At 37.3% G+C, this 20512-nt stretch overlaps 1 protein-coding gene across 1 annotated transcript in view; it reads left to right on the top strand.

The window, feature by feature from the left end:
* Positions 1-20512, top strand: part of USH2A (usherin) — a gene marked incomplete at both ends in the record, with an annotated part of 783425 nt that overhangs the window by 567430 nt on the left and 195483 nt on the right. The window contains 2 exons of the mRNA XM_082834448.1: positions 879-1047; positions 9922-10143. Coding sequence (XP_082690574.1) covers positions 879-1047; positions 9922-10143 — 391 coding nt within the window. The remainder of the gene's footprint in view (positions 1-878; positions 1048-9921; positions 10144-20512) is intronic.

Genomic DNA, 20512 nt, shown 5'->3' with positions numbered 1-20512 from the left:
AATGTCGGTGCAGGCTGGAAGTAGCAATGAGCAAAAAAGTAGAAGAGAAGCACCTCTTAAACAGTGGTCGATTTTGTCTGCCACGGGAAGCATCTATCGAATTAATGCAACTTAGGCCGAGTATATGTTCTGAGGCTACATCTCAGCACTGTTCCGTGTTTCATTTGTTCTAGATACAGAGTGTCAGTCTCTCAGACCTCAAGTGAGCATGCAAAATAATTATTTGATTGCTGAAGCACATAATTTCCTCCACAGCTCCTGGAGAAAACACTGTTAAAAGGGCTTTTCAAAATTAATTTCCATATAAATTTCCTTTTCTATACATACACACACACACACACACACACACACACACACACACACACACACACACACATAAATGTTGGACACTGTTGAGATTGCCTTGTCTGAAGATTGGGTTCATAAATAAGTGATCATATAAATTAGTATAAGGAAAATGCAATGTATTTAAAAAAAAAAAGATCAATGAGAGACAGGTTTCCACAGATGCAATGTTTTTAAATTAAACAATCATTAAAATAAAAACATATATATGAAGGAAATTGTTCATTTACAATTCTAAATCATCTTCTCATTGGAAGCACTGACATTCAAAAGATAATTTATATTTATAGAGTATTATAATAGAGCTCAAAGCACGGTGAAGGCTAAAAGAAGCTACATTGTATCAAATAGCATTGGTAGAATTTGAATGATACAGAGAAAATGTACTTTTTAAACCTTTAAATTTTTATCAGAAATATGCTACATTTGGTCTCAGATCAAGTCCTTATTAAATAATAACTGTATCACATAAGATATGGTGATATAATACTCTTAATAAAACTATTTCTTTATACCTGATTCTCAAATTTCAGGTGTGTTGTAATGGAGTTCTCTACGACACCCAGCCTGGACACCGCTGTTGTGAAGAGAAGTACATCGCATTTGTTTTGAACTCAACTGGAGTTTGTTGTGGTGGCCGAATACAAGAGGGACAACCGAATCATCAGTGCTGCTCAGGGTATTACGTTAGGATTCTACCAGGTGAGGATCATTTCCAGTAGTACTCGGTAATCTTGGGAACCAGAAAAAACAAACATGTGACTTGTGTCAATGAACTATTTGAAGCACCTCCCCACCAAAGATTAAACCACTAACACGTAGCCAATGGCTGGCTTTAGGTATTATTTCTTCTCTCCACTTTTTTGAAATATAAGCAAGACTAGGTACGAACTAGAGAGGGAATAGAGACTCATTATACGTATTACATAAAGAAATATATCTGGAGAGCTGGATAATTCCCTTTTTTGTGACTTTATTTTATCCACATGGCTGAGTATTCCACCATAAACTCTGTGAATTTCTTCGTGTTCCACTCCATGACGCTGTTCTCCATTTTCTCCATCTCTGTTCTGAAGGATGTACGCATTGTTCCTAGTGGGATCATAACCACAGATTCCATTTATCTGAGGCCCCCTAGTTGCTCTAGGTCTGGCAGGGGAGGGAGGGATGTAGCAAAGAGTAGCAATCAGGAATTTTTCCCTCCTCACCTTCTTTTCCTTCTGTCTTATCAGCCAACCGAATAAGCCATTTTCCAAATTCAACTACACAAAACAATGTCCAGTGAATATAACTGAAAATAAAGATAACAACAGTTGGCATTTATAAAACAACAAGTTTCTGGCACGTTCTGTATTCAAGGCTTTACATACGATATGATACCTTATATTTTTTTCACAACTGTAGGAGACTGGTATTTTAACTTAAGTTTACAAATAAGGAAAGAGGTTCAGAGAGAATCAGTAACATGCCCAGATCCACATAGATGGGAGTAGAAGAGCTGAAATGGAAATCTGTGTGTCTTTCCAAAATCCATGCTCTTTGGAGCAGTCTACTTAATAGGTGTTAACATAATTATTAAACAACTATTCCAGACTTCTAAAAGCTTCATTACTGTTACTGTCAGTTACTATTTATTCTAGAAAAGCCATTGAGAATACAGATTTTTTTCCCCTAGTACCTAAGTTTAATGCCTATTTCTTCTTTAAAAGCACAGAAAATAGATATGGGGGAAAGGGAAGAAAGCTAAATGTTTGGATGCCCAATGCTTTGAGATATCTAGTTTAACATGAAATTTATGCCAAACATGTAGTAAATTCAGGTATTGTTCAGTGTACCTTGTGTTTGGTACAAATATATCCATCCAAGATACCTGTGTCGAGAAATTGTCTCACCCCGTATATCCTTTACAAAACACTGGAGCAAACAGGGAAAGTGAAATGATTAAATACTATGCAGGTTTATTCAAGGCAGAGATCTTCTATTCTTCATAATTTTTCCTTAAAATTAATAGAAAAATCTGCCCTTGTGAAAGTACAGTTATTTCTGATTCTTATGCAAAAATACTTTCATAATTAACTCTTAATCAACTGGATTTTCCAAGTAAGAAAATACAACGGTGACAGAAACAAAGATTTTGCAGAAAAGCCTTAACTTCGTTATACTACAAATCATAGTGTTAGGCAATGAATTCAACACTGTCAAATGCTTTACTCTCTCAAAATAATTTACACTTTGGGAGTTTTCAACTGTATTTCACATCTTCCCTCCTTGCAAAAAAATCTGCCTTGAAATTTCTAACAATAGAGGTGAGATGGAAATCTTCTGCTGTTCCGTCCTTCCCATTTTTCAGACCAATAGGTCATATTAGGCTTTTCTCTAAGTCTAGCATAGAACTAAACAATTGCGTTTTCATCTCCAAGTCACATTAAAATTTTTGGTAAGTTATGATTTGCCATGAACTGCCCCAACTCTGAAAAATATCCACTATGCCTTAAAACTGATGAAAAACACTTGGTTGCATGTCATGGCTATGAACACCAGGATCTTTACCTGTCACCTTTCTCAACCCTAGCACAAAGTGTCAGATCTCCAACGAAGAAATCAATCTACTTTTGTTCTATTTCCAGATGAAATTCAACTTTTTTTTCCCCCAAAACTGAAATAAGTCACGGAAGCTCAAAGGTCGTTTACTGATACTATACAAAACTTTTTAATAAGTAATTTTTAAAACAAGAGTTTTTAAAACCTCCATGGTCTGTATATTGACACATGCTCATTCAGACCTCAAGCATTTTATTTTTTTATTATATATTTTTTATTTATTTATTTATTTACTTTTGCATCTTTATTGGTGTATAATTGGTTTACAATGTTGTGTTAGTTTCTGCTTTATAACAAAGTGAATCAGTTATACATATACATATGTTCCCATATCTCTTCCCTCTTGCATCTCCCTCCCTCCCACACTCCCTCCCTCCCACACTCCCTATCCCACCCCTCTAGGAGGCCACAAAGCACCGAGCTGATCTCCCTGTGCTATGCGGCTGCTTCCCACTAGCTATCTACCTTACGTTTGGTAGTGTATATATGTCCATGCCACTCTCTCGCTTTGTCACAGCTTACCCTTCCCCCTCCCCATATCCTCAAGTCCATTCTCTAGTAGGTCTGTGTCTTTATTCCTGTCTTACCCCTAGGTTCTTCATGACATTTTTTTCCCTTAAATTCCATATATATGTGTTAGCATACGGTATTTGTCTTTCTCTTTCTGACTTACTTCACTCTGTATGACAGACTCTAGGACAAACTCTAGGGCCATCCACCTCATTACAAATAGCTCAATTTCGTTTCTTTTTATGGCTGAGTAATATTCCATTGTATATATGTGCCACATCTTCTTTATCCATTCATCGGATGATGGACACTTAGGTTGTTTCCATCTCCAGGCTATTGTAAATAGAGCTGCAGTGAACATTTTGGTACATGACTCTTTTTGAATTATGGTTTTCTCAGGGTTGGGTCTTCATTGCTGTGCATGTGCTTTCTCTAGTTGTGGAGAGCGGGGTCCACTCTTCATTGCGGTGGCTTCTCTTGTTGCAGAGCAGAGGCTCTAGGCACGCAGGCTTCAGTAGTTGTGGCTCACGGGCTTAGTTGCTCCATGGCATGTGGGATCTTCCCGGACCAGGGATCGAATCCGTGTTCCCTGCATTGGCAGGTGGATTCTTAACCACTGCACCGCCAGGGAAGCCCTCAGACCTCAAGCATTTTAATATCTACCAATCTGTTGAGCGTGGCCCTCATTTGGGTCTTTTAAGTGGTTAATTTTTCACAGGATTAGAATGCCTACCTTGATGTCAAAAGGAGAAAATGCAATCTTACTGGATAATCAAAGAATCTCTATATCAGTACCGAAAAGAAGAGATTATATTGTGACTTCTGTTTTCAGCCAATGGTCTTTATTGACTGGTTTAACGCTGTTTACATTAAGAAAGAAAGCGTATTGACCCCAAACCATCTTATATTTCAATGTAATTAAAATTCAGTCAGTAGTCTGCCAGTTCAAGGCTGAGACAGGTATAGGCATTTTGATATTTCTAGACAGGTCTGAAATATTGGTGAATAATATTTACTTCATTTTGTTGGATAATATTGACTTCATTTTTTCTCACAACTTTCCTCCATAGAACCCCTATAACAAAGAACAGTAGAGGAAAGAATGCTCTTTCCAGTCCCCTTTGTTTTATAAATGTGCTAATGACCTCAAGCTAAATGTTAATGCGGGTCATTCTTTGATAAGAATAACAATTAACTGTTAAGACCGCATGGTAGCTTTTAGAGAGAAAACATTTTCAAGCCTGTCGTGAGATAGATTCATTTTGAGAGGTTAATGAGAAGGTGACTGATCCTTGTATCTTATGTCTAATAGCCCTTTTTTGAGCGGGGGGGAAATCAGTTTTACTTCTCATTGATATAATCCACAGCTCTTGTTATGAAGCCTTCTGTCAGTAACTGAATAACATTCTGAGGGATTCCAGAAAATATGACTAAAATATCCAATCGATATTTGTTATACTCAAAAGTGGAGGGATTTTTTCTTTAAAAAGGGTTGTTTTTCCCCAGTATAGGTGTGTACACTGTTCCTCAAAGCCCACCATTGTCCTAAGTGACGTTTAATTAACTGGTGCTGCCCCCGGACCTTGTGACACATTATGTTAAAGAAAGTTTGCCAACAAGGGACACTGAGTTCTTTAGCCATAAAGATTTAAGAAATGGGAACTACATTGCAGACCAGACAGAAGAAACCTCTCACCCAGAGAAATGTAACAAACACAGCAACTGCACTGTTCACAGTAAGATCATTTCTCCGTTTCTCTAGGTACCTCATGTAAGTAGAATCATATAATATTGGTCCTTTTATGACTGGCTTATTTCACTTAACATAATGTTTCCAAGGCTCATACATGTTGTAGCATGTGTCAGAACTTCCTTCCTATTTCAGGTTGAATAATATTCCATTTGTGTGTATATACAACGTTTTGTTTATCTGTTCATCTGTTGATGGATATTTGGGTTGTTTCCACCTTTTGGCTATTGTGAATAAGGCTGCTATAAGCATTGGTGTATAATTATCCGTTCGAGTCCTTGCTTTCAATTTTTTTGGCTATATACCCAGAAGTGGAATTCCTATATCATATGGTAATTCTATGTTTAATTTTTTGAGGAACCGCCATAGTGTTTTCCACAGCAGCTGCACCAACAGCAATGCACTGGGTTTGAATTTCTCTACTTTCTTGCTAACTCTTGTTATTTTTTGTTTTGTTTTTTATAATAATCATAACTGGGTGTGAAGTGGTATCTCATTGTGGTTTTGATACACATTTCCCTAATAATTAATAATATTGAGCTTATTTGTGCTTATTGGTCATGTTCTTTAGAGAAATGTTTATATGTATCCTTTGCCCATTTTTTAATTGGATTGTTTGTGTTTGTGTTATTGAGTTGTAGAAGTTCTTTATATAGTCTGGATATTAATCCATTTTTAAATATGTGATTTGCAAATATTTTCTCCTGTGGGTCACAGTTTTAATCAGTTGATAGTGTCTTTAGATGCACAACACATTTTAATTTTGATAAAGTCCAAATCATCTATTTTTCTTATTGTTGCCTGTGCTTCTGGTGTCATATTCAAGAAATCATTGCCAAATTCAATGTCATTAAAATTTTCTCCTATGTTTTCTTCTAAAAAATTTATAGTTTCAGCTTTTATATTTAGGTCTTGGATCTATTTTTATTTAAATTTTGTATATGGTATAAGGTATGGGTTCAACTTCATTCTTTCCATTTGGATATCCAGTTTTTCCAAAAAATTTGGTCCTTTCCCTATTGAATGGTCTTGACATCCTTGTTGAAAATCATTTGATTATACACCCAAGGTTTTATTTCTGAGCTCTCTGTTCTATTCCATTGGTCTATATGTCTGTCTTTGTACTAGGATCACACTGTTTTGATTCCTGTAGCTTTATAATAAGTTTTTCTTTTTTTAACCTCTTTATTGGAGTATAATTTCTTTACAATGGTGTGTTAGTTTCTGCTTTATAACAAAGTGAATCATCTATACATACACCTATATCCCCATATCTCCTCCCTCTTGCATCTCCCTCCCACCCTCCCTATCCCACCCCTCTAGGTGGTCACAAAGTACTGAGCTGATCTCCCTGTGCTATGCAGCTGCTTCCCACTAGCTATCTATTTTACATTTGGTAGTATATATAAGTCCATATAATAAGTTTTGAAATCAGGAAGTGTGAGACCTCCAACTTTGTTCTTTTTTGAGATTGTTTTGCTAGTTGAGGTACCTGGAGATCCCATTTGAATACTAGGATGGATTTTTCTGTTTCTGCAAGAAGTATTGTTGGAATTTTGATAGCAATTGCATTGAATCTCTATGAGGCAGGAGATAGATGGGCCCCAGGCTGAACAGTTTCTCCCCTGTGGACAGAAACTCCGTAATAGCAGAAACTCCATAAAAGCAGGATGGAGAAGGCTGGGCCCCACCCAGAAAAGATATAAAAGACCACATATTCCTCATTCTTGAAGTCAAGGAGACCTCCCCAACTACACATGTGCAGAAAGGCTCCTTGGAGGTCAAAAGAAGGGGGAGCCACCCCATAGTAAGTGATGTCAGCTACCCATAGGCCTCTTCACTAGAATCCATCTTGGCTAGGAGATGCTCACGCACACGTGAGAGGACCCCGAGATAAACAATATATGGACTCAGAACCAGGCAAAGCAAGATGAGTGGCCAAAGGAAGCCTGGAAGAAATGCCCCATAAAAGTGATTCCAACTACCATGAGGGTGAGACTCTCTCTCTCTCTCTGAGCCCTCGCATGTGTCTATCCACACATACTGTACTCTTTTTCCTCCTAATAAAGCCTTTACTTGCTTCACTACTTTCCGTCTCTATGTGGAAATTCATTTTGACACAGCTGACGGACCAGGGCCTTGTCACTGGCCACTGGTCTAGTGGCTAGGATTCAGTGCTCTCACTGCTGTTGACCAACCTCAGTCTCTGGCCAGGAACTGAAATCCTGCTTCAAGTTGCTGAGTAGTATTGACATCTTAACAATATTAAGTCTTCTAATCCTTGAATATGGAATGCTCTTCTATTTATTTGACTCTTCTTTAATTTCTTTCAGCAGTTTGTAGTTTTCACTGTACATTTTCTTCACCTCCTTGATTAAGTTTATTCCTAAGTATTTTTACACTAGTGTAAATGGAATTGTTTTTTAAATTTCCTTTTCTGATTTTTCATTTTTGTTTTTTATAGTGTGTGAAAACACAAGTGATTTTTGTATGTTGATTTTGTATCCTGCAACTCTGCTGAATTCTCTTATTAGTTCAAATGGGGTTTTGGGTGTGGAATCTTTAGGGTTTTATACACATGAAGTTATATTGTCTGTGAACAGAGATAATTTTACTACTTCCTTTTCAATACGGATGCCTTTTATTTCTTTTTCTTGCCAAATTTCTCTGGTTATACTTTCAATATTATGTTGAGTAGAAGTGGTTAAAGTCAGCATCCTTGTCTTCTTCTTGATCTTAGAAAAAGAGCTTTCTTGAGTATAATAACATTGAGTATAATGTTAGTTGTGGGTTTTTCTCATATGCTCTTTATTATGTTGAGGTATTTTCTTCTACTTCCAGTTTGTTAAATGTTTTTATAATAGAAAAGTGTTGAATTTTGTCAAATGCTTTCTCTGCACCGGTTGAGACAACCATGTGTTTTCCTTCATTCATTCTGTTAATGTGGTGTATTACATTGATTGATTTTTGTATGTTGACTTATCCTTGCATTCCAGGAATAAATCCCACTTGGTTATGTTTCCCACTTGGTATCATTTTAATGTGCTAATGAATTGAATTCAGTTTGTTAGTATTTTGCTGAGAATTTTTGCATCAATATTTATAAGAGATATTGGTCTGTTGTTTGCTTTCCTTGATGTGTCTGGTTTTGTTATCAGGCTCATATATTTGTTATTCTGGTCTCATATATTGACTTAAGAAGTATTTCTTCCTCTTCAATTTTTTGAAAGAATTTGAGGAGGATTGATGTTAACTTTTCTTTAAATGTTTGGTAGAATTCACCAGTGAAGCCGTCTGGTCCAGGACTTTTCTTTGCTAGGAGGTTTTGATTAGTGATTCAGTTCTGTTACTAGTCATAGGTCTATTCAGATTTTCTATGTCTTCATGATTTAGTCTTGGTAGGTTATAGTAATTTGTCCATTTCACCTAGTGGGATGGGTTTTTGCCCAATGAATTTTGGGTAAGAAAGACCTCAGGGATAACTGCTAAGAGTTCTTGCCCTACATTTGTACTCTTTCTATATCTATCTGTAGTTAAATATTGTCCCATATTTTAAATATCATTTTGGTTAGCAGTTCATCTGGCTTTTACTAACCAAGTTTTGGCATATCCTGTCTTCACAAGAGGATGAGCTAATTGACAGAGATCAGGGAGTCCAGGACTCTAAATCGCTGAGGCAATCCTAAATTCTTCAGGGAACTTGTGCCTTTTCCTAAGAAGGTTTGGCAAGTCATTAACTAGATTATGTAAATCTTATCTGGACAGTGGTTTAAAGCTATAAAACCTGCCAGGTTGGCCATCATATTCACATACCTCGTAAGATTTAATGAAGGGATAGTGTCCAGGGAGAAAGATATGTTTAAGAAGGGGCAGTGGAGGAAATAGAAGAGGGTCTCTTGAAGGTGTAAGAAGAAGAAGAATAGTAAGGCAATGGGAGGAGGAGGTCAAGGTTCCAGGGGCAAGGAAGGCGTTGGTCATGAGATAGACAGGAAAGATGATGTTTGATTTTTACATCTTCCAAGTTCTTATTAGTCCTTTCTAAGATATCCTTAATAAAAGCAATTAAAATTTTTTTTGTCTTTTAGAAGCCACTTCATACAAAAAAAAAATGACTACTGATATTTAGAATATTTGAACCCTTTGATCCCAAGGCACTAGGCAAAAATTATTCTATTCTTGTCTCAAGTTTCTCAGAATATCATATAAAGGGGAAATGTGGGTGGAACTACATCAGTGAAATGCAGTGTCTGCCATAGCTCAGCAAAATACTAGTATGCAGATATGAATATAGTATTTTTACCTCCTTTCATTTAATTAACCTTTCCATTGGAAATCTTTTGTTTGGTTAAAGAAATGTAGTTTGGTTAAAGAAATTATAATCAAAAGCAATACAAATTTATCAAGAATTGATTTCTGAGTCCATCCCACTTTCCAAAAATATATATATATACATATATATATACTAAATAGATAGAAAAGTAATTGTAGACAAACGTTTTCTGTTGCCTCTAAGTTGGCATAGACCCATGTTTATACACGTGTTTATACAACTTCAATGTGAACATTTCGAAGCGGTATTGAGATTTTACAACTCCAGTATGACGATACCCTGTCAACCAGTTGGCATCTGCAAGATCATTGTGATAAAATTTAGTCGTGAGTCAAAGCATATTTTTTTAACTCATGCAATGATGGTTATTGTGCTAAATTGACAGGTGAAGTATGCTGTCCAGATGAACAGCACAATCGGGTTTCCACTGGCCTTGGCGACTCCTGCTGTGGCAGACTGCCATACTCCACCTCCGGAAACCAGATTTGCTGTGCTGGGAGGCTCCATGATGGCCATGACCAGCAGTGCTGTGGTGGACAGATTGTGAGCAAAGATTTCGAGTGCTGTGGGGGAGAGGAACAGGGTGTGGTGTACAGTCGCCTTCCAGGTAAGGGAGCCTCATCTACCTTTCAGTAGAGGGAGAGTCTCAGAAACAGAGACGTTGAGAAATTTGCCCTAGATATAAAACACATAAGTAATGAAAGCTCACGTTAATTACATCTAATGTGGCAAATAGCTACACATTGTCTAACAAAGAAAAATGTAACCTCACATTTTTTATGTGCATGTGATGCGTTTCATAAAAGCAGACCAAAACTCTTTCTTCTTGAAAAGTGTCATGCCCACCAAAAAGCAAACAAACAAACACATCAATGCATTGGTTCTGGACCAAGAGAATAATTCATAGCAATACTGAGAGTATACAAATTATTATTGATGATGTTATGCCATAATTCTTTCACTCCTTTATTTTTCTATAGCTATTAAATTAGCATTAATAGCAATCATTATCATTAAATGAGTACTTACTATCTAGGAGGTACTATGCCCAATGTTTTATACATTATTCCCTCAATTAATCTGTACAAAATAGGTACTATTATTATTCACATATTTAAAATGAGGAAGCTGAGGCACAGAGATTAGACACATGCTCGAATCACACAGTCAGATCTAGATTTGGGGGCGCCAAAATTTATAAAATTTGGGAGATGCTTTTTAAGAAAATAAAACCAAATGATGAAGACAAGATAAAATATAAATATTTATTAATAAGGGGAAAAGAAATGACAAGAATTATACATGTAGAAGGATAAACCTGGCAGATTCCACTAACATAAAAATACTATATTTGGATTATATAATTTCTGACATCCCTCTATATTTTTTTCCCTGACATGTTTAACTGACACCCTTGGTCACCTCTTCATACAGCCATGGCTTTGTACTATAATTATCTGTAGAGAGAATAGAAAGATAATTCATTCTTTCCTGTCACATAGTTAATCAAAAACTTGTTTAATTATTTAAAGTTTAGAAAAGTGACTTTACACTTCACAACTCATTATTGTAATATTATGGAAATGTAGGTTATTTTCAAATTTAGAGAAATACCTACAAAGGGTTTTTTAAGATTTTAGGGCATTTTAAGTTTTCTTGTCTTAAGGTGATTTGCAGTGACTTGTCTTAAATATTTGTTGAATTGACAGCATCATTACCAGTTTTCATGGATATCCTTATTGTAGGACTGAATTTAAGTTGTATTTTATCATAGATGCCACTATTTTATCTACAAATCAGTAAGAAGTCTAGATTTTTCCAATATGAGTTACTTCTTTTCATAATTTATCAAAGTAATCATATTGCTTATGTATTGCTTCAATCCTACATCCATCATTTTCTTTTAATAGTTTCCTACTTTGAGTATGATTTGAAATTTATTTTGTTACATTCTCTTCTTGATGTCAGAATATTTCAGTTGATTTCATTTTTCATCTTTACAGCTTTTATTTCATATTATATTAATTTTTCTAACTGATCTTTTTCTTTAAACCTTCCCTTTATATGCATACAAATTGAGTCTGTAATTTCTCACATTCCTTATCTTTCCAAATTGCAGTGAAAATGACATACTTAAGCCTTAACAACTTTTTTGTGAAAGTGGCTGAAATCATACAAATTTAGCTACTGAACCCAAACTAAGTATTCCCCAGACTCAACTTCCCCTTAGTTTGAGTCCATAAATGTCCATGGTTACCCTAATCTCAATCAATATGAGGCCATGTATGACAGAGGACAAGTTAAAAGGGCAAGAGATAGTGGCCATAACAAATTGTAGATAAATAGTATACATTCACAAATTTTATAAAAATATATCTATGCTTGCCTTGGAAGGGGCTCATGCAAGCAAAGGGCCTTGAAGATCAATTTTCCTGAACTTCAAGATAAACCTACCCCTGCAACTAGTATGCATTGGAATTCCAGTCCCTCCAAGTTAAAATTTCAGGACATCATAATATCTTTTTTTTTTCATCATAATATCTTGATGGAGATAAACTATGAACTCTCTGCTGTCTTTCTTTAATTTCTTCTCTTTTTAAAAACCATCAGAGTTATCCATAATACAAGTAACAATTATTTAAATTATTATAGTGTTATTGTTAAATACCATGTTCTTGTACACATTCTCTTCTGTGTAAAATTCTGATGGGGAATTCCCTGGAGGTCCAGTGGTTAGGACTCCGTGCTTTCACTGCCGAGGGCGTGGGTTCAATCCCTGGTCGGGGAACTAAGATCCCGCAAGACACACAGCGTGGCCAAAAATAAAGTAAGTTCTGATGAGAACTATTAAGAAGAGCACTTCAATAATAAAACTAAATAATCAAAACATATTAAAAGTATCAATCCTGGGTGTACCAGAATCTTGTGCCTTAATAAGGATACTAGACTCTCAGTATTTTGATAGCCCTTAAATAAGTAAGAAATGCCAAATTAAGTTATTCATAACTAAATTTCAATCCTCCCAGTGTGACCAAAATTCATCTCCTTCTTTGAGTCAAAATAAAAATACCTGATTTCTAGTTTCTTATTTTATCTTTGTACGACCATCTAGTGTATTTCCAAGGCATTTACTATTCTGTGAAACTATAAATCACCTCTCTGGATCCACACTGTATCCATCTTATGCCTTTTTTCATCCAACCCAGTAGGACATATTTAAAGGAAGATTTTAATGTGTATATTGTCAAAGTGGTTGATAGTCCCATGTCATTATGTTGATCTCCATCAACTGTCCAGAAAATAGTAAGAGTGGCTAGTTGTCCTATATACAACAGAATTAGATTTCAATTATGACATTTTCATTGACCTAAGGAATTTAAGAATTATCTCCAAGAAATGGCACAGGGCACCTGGATCTGTACTATAAGGTAACAAGAAAGTTGAGTTTGCCAGGTAAGACCAAAAAAACAAAAACAAACAGCAAAAACCAACCTCCCAAGATCTTCTTAAAAAATGAATGATGTATTAAATCATGTAATACCCAAGTGTCCGGTATAGACACAGAAGTCATTTCAGAAATATCCCCTATGGATTGTAGACGTAAAAGGTTAGCATTCTAAAGATAACTAAATCCAGTCCAGAAGTCCAGCTCAGTGTTTCCTGGACACTGCTTATTGGCTAGAAGATGTATACGAGCAGCAGGAGACAAATCACAACAGCAACACGTGGGCAACATTCCACGTTCACTATTTGCCAAGCTGAGTTCTGTGTGCTTCACACACATCAACACATTTAAACCTCACCGCAACCCTATGAGGTAGGTACTATTATTATCTCCATTTTACAGAGGAGGAAACAGAAGTACAGAAGTTAAAAACTTTTTCCAGATCACACATCTAGTAAGTGGCTGTTTTACTTCAGGTAACACTGTTACTGTAAGTGAACCTCAAAATATGTAAAGGCTCAAAGAGAATAGAGGTTCATTTCTTTCCCATATAATAGTATTGTGGTGTGAACATATCTTCAGGGTGAGATCTCTTTCCCACAGTCATTCTGGCTGTTGGAAGCGCTGTCATTTTCAACAGGTAGCTTCTCGGGTCACCTGGGAGTTGTCTGCAGTCAGAAGAAGAAAAGAGTATGAAATAACAGGTGTGGGTGTTTTTTTTTTTGGTTTTGTTGTTGTTGTTGTTGTTGTTTTTGGCCAGGCTAGAAATAGCAGATAGTTTTATTGACATTTCATTGACTGGAACTCAGCTATCTATCGATACCTAAATACAAGGGAGTCTGGGAGATCTGCCCATGAATTTCTTGCCACTGTGACTAAGAAGAGTTTCTAACTCCATTCATAGAGTCCATGCTCTTAACCTTCCTGAGCATTCTGATACCTGAACAAGCCCTGGATACTCTCCAACCCAAACCATATCAATGTTTATCAAGTCTGATGAACAGGCCCAGTGTAACTACCAAGTTGCCAACATTTTCTGATGACCAGGAAAAAAATGAGACGTTGACTATACACCACAAGTGTGCCCAAGTTAGAAGAAAAGGTGCTGTGTATGTGTGCTAAGCTCTAAGGCAGTGACTTTTAAAGTATGTCTCGGGGATTTCTGAGGGTCTCTAAGACCTCTGGTGGTGTCTGTGACATCAAAACTATTTTCACAATAATACTAAACTATTATACGCCTTTTTCACTGTCATTCTCTCATAAGTATACAGTGGAGTTTTCCAGAGGTTACATGACATGTAATATTGCAATAGATTTTTTTTTACTTGAAGTATAGTTGATGTACAATATTGTATAAGTTACAGGTGTACAGTATCACAATTCACAATTTTTACAGGTTGTACTCCATTTATAGTTACTATAAAATATTGGCTGTATTACCTGTGCTGTAAAATCTATCCTTGTAGCTTATTTATTATATATAATAGTTTGTACCTCTTAATCCCCTACCCCTACCTCACTCCTCCTCCCTTCCCTTTCCTCACTGGTAACCACTAATTTGTTCTCTATATCTGTGAGTCTGCTTCTTTCTTGTTGTATATTCACAAGTTTGTTGTATTCTTTTAGATTCCACATATAAATGATAACATACAATATTTGTCTTTCTCTGTCCGATTTATTTAGCTTAGCATAATGCCCTCCAAGTCCATCCGTGTCGCCACAAATGGCAACATTTTCGTTCTTTTTTATGGCTGTGTAGTATTCCATTGTGTGTCTGTACCACATTTTCTTTATCCATTCATCTGTTGATGGGCATTTAGGTTGCTTCCATGATATTGCAATAGTTGAATGCAGAAGCAGGTAGGAGAATTCAGTTACTTCTATTAAGCTAGACATTAAAGAGGCTTGCAAAAATATAAACAATGTCATTCTTCTCACTAATTTTTCTCAGTTTGGAAATATGTTAATTTTTTCATAAATATTTATGTTAGCATGTTATATGTTTATCGTTATTTTAAATGAATTAATGAATATCTATTTCAAACGTTTCAGTTTTAGGCTCTAACCCAGTAAATATCAACAAATCTTACCCATATAAACAAAAGCTATTTGGGGTCCTCAATTATTTGTGAAAGTATAAAAGGGTCCTGGCACCAAACTTTGAGAACCACTGCTTTAAGGCTTAGTAATCAGGTCTGCTAGAAATTCATGGCCATTAGTTAGTTATCCTGTACTATGACTAACCAGTTGAGTACCTCTTTCTCCTTTAGATGTGTTAGCTAAAAATAGATCCATTCAAGACAGAACCATGGGGCTTCCCTGGTGGCGCCGTGGTTGAGAGTTCGCCTGCCGATGCAGCGGACACGGGTTCGGGCCCCAGTCCGGGAGGATCCCACATGCCGCGGAGCGGCTGGGCCCGTGAGCCATGGCCGCTGAGCCTGCGCGTCCGGAGCCTGTGCTCCGCAACGGGAGAGGCCACAACAGTGAGAGGCCCGCGTACTGCAAAAAAAAAAAAAAAAAAAAAGACAGAACCATGGTCATGGAGTAGTGGAGATGCGAAAGTGCCGCCCGCCCACCCCAACACCGTAATGAGTGAGAGTTTGAAAACAGCAGTAAGCTGTCTCATTTTAGCATTGTTGCTCATCTGTTGCTTTTTTTAAGTCAATTGCCATATTCCTTCATTCAATAAACATGTACCATGTAGTGACTATATTCGAAATATCATTCTTAGTGCTCTGTGAGTGTAAAAATGGCTAAGATTCCATTTTTACCCTTAAGGACTTGCAATCTAATCAAGGAGAAGAGTGCCTGTAAGATTAAACACAGGCATAAGAGAGGGATGAATACAAGCATAATCTTAAGACTGAGTGATCACTCCAGCCAAGATGATGAAGAAAGCTAAACCACTGATCGGAACCGCAAACAACGAGTAGGATTTTGAGACACGTGGATGGAAGAAGGATGTTTCAGCTAAAGGGCATGGCTTGAGCTGAAGTGTGAAATTAGCAGCCTGCAAAGCATGTCTAGGTAGGAGTGAGCAGTTGGGTTGATTGGAGGAAGATGCCGTGTGTAAGGAAATAGAGGGAGATAAAGCCGAAAAGCCGAAAGGATTTGAACGTTATTTGGTACTCAGGGAAGAGTCAATGCAATGATGAGAACTGTGATTTATGGAGATAAATTAGATTTGGGTGGCAGAATGGATGTGAAGGAGAAGGAAAGATAAGTCAGTTAAAACTCTTGCCAAGGGCCTCCCTGGTGGCGCAGGTGGTTGAGAGTCCGCCTGCCGATGCAGGGGACACAGGTTCGTGCCCCGGTCCGGGAAGTTCCCACATGCCGCGGAGTGGCTGGGCCCGTGAGCCATGGCCGCTGAGCCTGCGTGTCCGGAGCCTGTGCAAAAAAAAACTCTTGCCAAAAGTGCCTGTTCTAAGAAATGGAATAGAGGTCACTGTCCACTAGGACAAAGACTCTTAATCTTTTGGAGGTCGGACACTCCTGGTAGAATCTTTTGAAAGTTACAAACCCTCACCTCAAATAATAGTATGTAGGATACACACAAACATTTTTTTGCCGTTTCATACACCCTTGAAGTCCGTCCATGGGCCCAAGTTTCAGAATCACTGGTGTACTTCAATATGATATACATGCTAGCCAACTATTTCCTAAGGACACTGTGCCATTCCTCAATTCCTGTGAATCAAAATTAGCTCCAGAGTTTCCCCTGACCTTCAACAGTTCCGCCAACTCTGGTAATCATGGTGGACTGAAAGAATGAGCCTTTTAAAAAGGAAAAAAAAAAAAATCTTTTTAGTCTCTTGACCTCCCTGCAGGTTTCACTGAAAACAGACACGTTCCACATGTCTTTTTCCTCTCTCTGTTGCCGCGCCCTCCTGTCGCCCCTAATGATCGTGACCTTAGTGACCTTCCAGAATATCCATATGGCCCTTTCTTTCCTCGGCCTAGCAACACCGTACCTGCTGCTTGAGGGTTTGGATCTCATAATATGGTTCCTAAGCCTGGCCTCTCTCCCTGCCTGGCATTGTGGGCCTGCCACGACACCGGGCTGGCTCGTAAAACATCTCTTTATGTACTTTATTACTTAAACTCTTTTATTTGCCTGCAGGAGCCCTTTAACAAAATCACATTGAATTGACTTTCTCACACCAAATCAAATCTCCCTGGTCCCAGTTCAGTTGTCTTTGTCAATATGTATTTTATAAATGGAGTGAATTAACAGATGCTGTTGGAACAGAAGTGCTGGAGTAGCGTTTATGTTTTTAGTGCTCTCTCTGGGCAGATGAGTTGTGTAGGAGTGTTACACAGGTACCTCGGGATGGAAGTCATGCTCGTCATTTCAGTGGCTATGTATTCTGAACCATTTTCTTTGAATATATTTTAAACCCCTTTATTACTCTTTTTATTCGCAGTGCTTGCTTATATGGTTTTATCATTTGTGCCATCAGTCTTAGATTGGACCTGATTATACCCCTTCATATTAAAAGATGAAACTTAAAGCCTCTCTATCAGGCAAAGAGGACAGGATTTTCTGTTAGCCATGAGGAACTAATCATGACATACCTTTGGAACATATTGCTTTATTTCTATTACCTGTGTTCTCCATGCAACCTTGGATATGAAACTCTGGGATGAAACTGTTCTAGAATAAAGTACTGACTTTCCATGTCCTAGATTCTGACATCAGTCGAATGAATGACTATCCCTGTTACATAAGACGGAATGTGGGGACTTTTGCAGAGAGGAAAATACATCATAGAAATCCATTGTGTAAGATGTGTGTTGAAAGATTTCCCAGGAAGATTTCCATATGATACAATGACCCTTTGAAACGTGTAATGTATAAATGCTATAAAATACATTGCAACGATCTGGGGAACATTTTCACCCTACCCTGTCTCAGTTTTGTGGTGGTAGCCATAGAGCCAGCTGCTAGTGAAGACAAGATGCATTTCTTTTCTTTCATGCTCTGCCATCAACTTTGTTTGTCCTGAGGATGACTAATCACAAACCTGTTTTTTATTTTTACATTCTTCTAGGCCTGAAATATAATTCCTTGGCTTAAAATGTGGTCCCCATGGTCAATCCCAGAGTTCCACAATGATTTGTCATATTCTAGACTCTGTTTTTTATGACTGTCCTATTTTTAACTCAAAAGCATGATAATTCTTGGATAATTTTTAGAAAAATGGCACCCTTGTTTTACAGAATTAACAGTTTAGAAATTCATCAGGACTGTATGTTTATAAATGCTCTCCTTTCAGCCATGGACATTAAGTAAGTGTCAGTAACATATTGGAAGTATTCATAATGTTATGAGTCAAAAAATGCTTTCCTTCACTCTTTTCTCAGTTGTATCCAATGCGACGAAAGCTATCCATTGGATATATGCACTATTTGGAAAGACAATATAGGCTGTTTGATCTCAGAAATAAATATCTGATAGTTCGGTACATACTCTACCCCTTTAATAACATCTGCATCTTGTTCAAAGAGAATCTCCACCTTTGTACAAATTTAATGAAGAGCCTCTGGAAGTGTGGATCAATCCATCAATAATACATGACCTGTTTTGTTTTTCTTTGGGCATATTTAAAACTGTGATTTCTGTGTGTCACAGGTCAAAAGTCAAGTGCTCCATGTGATAAATTAGGTAGGGTCAAAAGTTATTGCAGTGCAGTTTCAGAAGATTGTCTGTCTCTGAATTTGCAGCTCATTCATGCTGAAGTGATGCACTATGGGAATTACTACCAAGCTCTGCTCGGCAACATCTGCTCTCCCTAAGTGAGTTAGTGCACGTCAGACATCTTTATGTCAGAATATTGCAGTGATGGATGCAGGCTTCAGAAAATGCTGCATAAAAATCTGGTGTGCCGTTCTGGCCATTAAGTGAAATTACTATTTAAATTAATGGCACTGTCACAGTTTATCTGTGCAAAGAATGAACGCTGATTAGGGTATTAAGTAATTAGCAATTTATCACGCTGGAACAAGGTTGATAATAATTAAAGAAGTAATGGTTTACCAAAGAAACTAGAAAGGGAGTCACTTCTTGTTATGTGAGTGAAATCTTGGCTTTAAATTTTAATTCAGTGAAACAAAGATGAAGCTCTTTGTGAAAGAAGGCATCCTTTTTTTCTAGTGTAAAAACAGTTCATTATCAAAATTTTAGTTGACCTGTCAAAAGTCCCTCAGAGCGATCAGATGACTGATTAGGAGTTTGGAATTAGGTCAATGTCTGCATTTTGATTTTATACTTAAAGCATGGTGAAACCATACAGTAATTTGGGAGTAGAGGTGGAGACTGTATTCTGCTCCCTAAAGGGCCAGTGTGCAGATTTTGATTGCTCTTTAAAATAGAAACATGAATTATTTTAAGAAAACTGCTGGAGAAAAAAAAAAATGACAGCAAAGAATCCAAGGTTGTATTTAAATGTCTGATCAGAAAGTAGCAGAAAAAAAAATGCCCAGACAATATAAAACTTGAAGCTGTGGATTTTTCTTTTGTGTGTGTGTGTGTGTGTGTGTGTGTGTGTGTGAGAGAGAGAGAGAGAGAGAGAGAGTGTGTGTGTGTGTGAATTTTACCCATCATAATCAAAAGTCAGACTACAATGATAGCCCTGCTGTGTGTATCTATTTGAAAGAACTTTCCCTGGCAATGTTAATACAACTAAAATTATTAATAAAGCACCAAAGAAAACAGTTTACTTTTTTTTTTTTGTGGTACGCGGGCCTCTCACTGTTGTGGCCTCTCCCGTTGCGGAGCACAGGCCCCGGACGCGCAGGCTCAGCGGCCGTGGCTCACGGGCCCAGCCGCTCCGCGGCATGTGGGATCTTCCCGGACCGGGGCACGAACCCGTGTCCCCTGCATCGGCAGGCAGACTCTCAACCACTGAGCCACCAGGGAAGCCCAAGAGTTTACTTTTATACCAATTACTTTGAACCGTTATCACCTTTAAACATGATGTCAAAATGCAGTTATGATCAATGTATATCATTAATCATAAATAAAAAATTTTTAATATTGAGCGATATGTTTTTAAAGTGGAAAGATCAGTGAGAGTGTTCTTTGGAGTCATGTGTGGATAAACATCTTTCTTAAGGCATGTGCCGAGTCAGTGTCTACTTTCAAGGATTTTTTTTATAAACTGGAAAGCACTTAAAACTCATTGGTCTGTTATTAGGAGTGTCTTTCATAATGTAGGTGTTTGTACAGGACCAGATTGAGCAGTTCGGGACCCCAGGGCCCTTTGAAGTTGAGGTTCTTTATGTTATCAGTCAGGACTAATAATAAATAGACAAAATTCTAATTAAAATAAATCATTCATCACATTGCGCTGCTATATAACTGGATATAAATTCTACTATGATAGCCCTGTGACGTGGGGTATAGGCATCTTAATTTCTAGCTTAATCTGACTCTAGTACATTGTTTATTTATTCAGCCTTTTATGTCTATATTTCTGCTGTGTCTCTTCTACGGCAAGATCTAAATGATGTGAACACAAGCAGTTAACAC

Source organism: Leucopleurus acutus (genome assembly GCF_964270905.1).
Source record: "Leucopleurus acutus genome assembly, chromosome: 2".
NCBI lineage: Eukaryota > Metazoa > Chordata > Mammalia > Artiodactyla > Delphinidae > Leucopleurus > Leucopleurus acutus.
The sequence above is the reverse complement of the archived record's forward strand: the minus strand, read 5'-3'. Positions and strand labels throughout refer to the sequence as shown.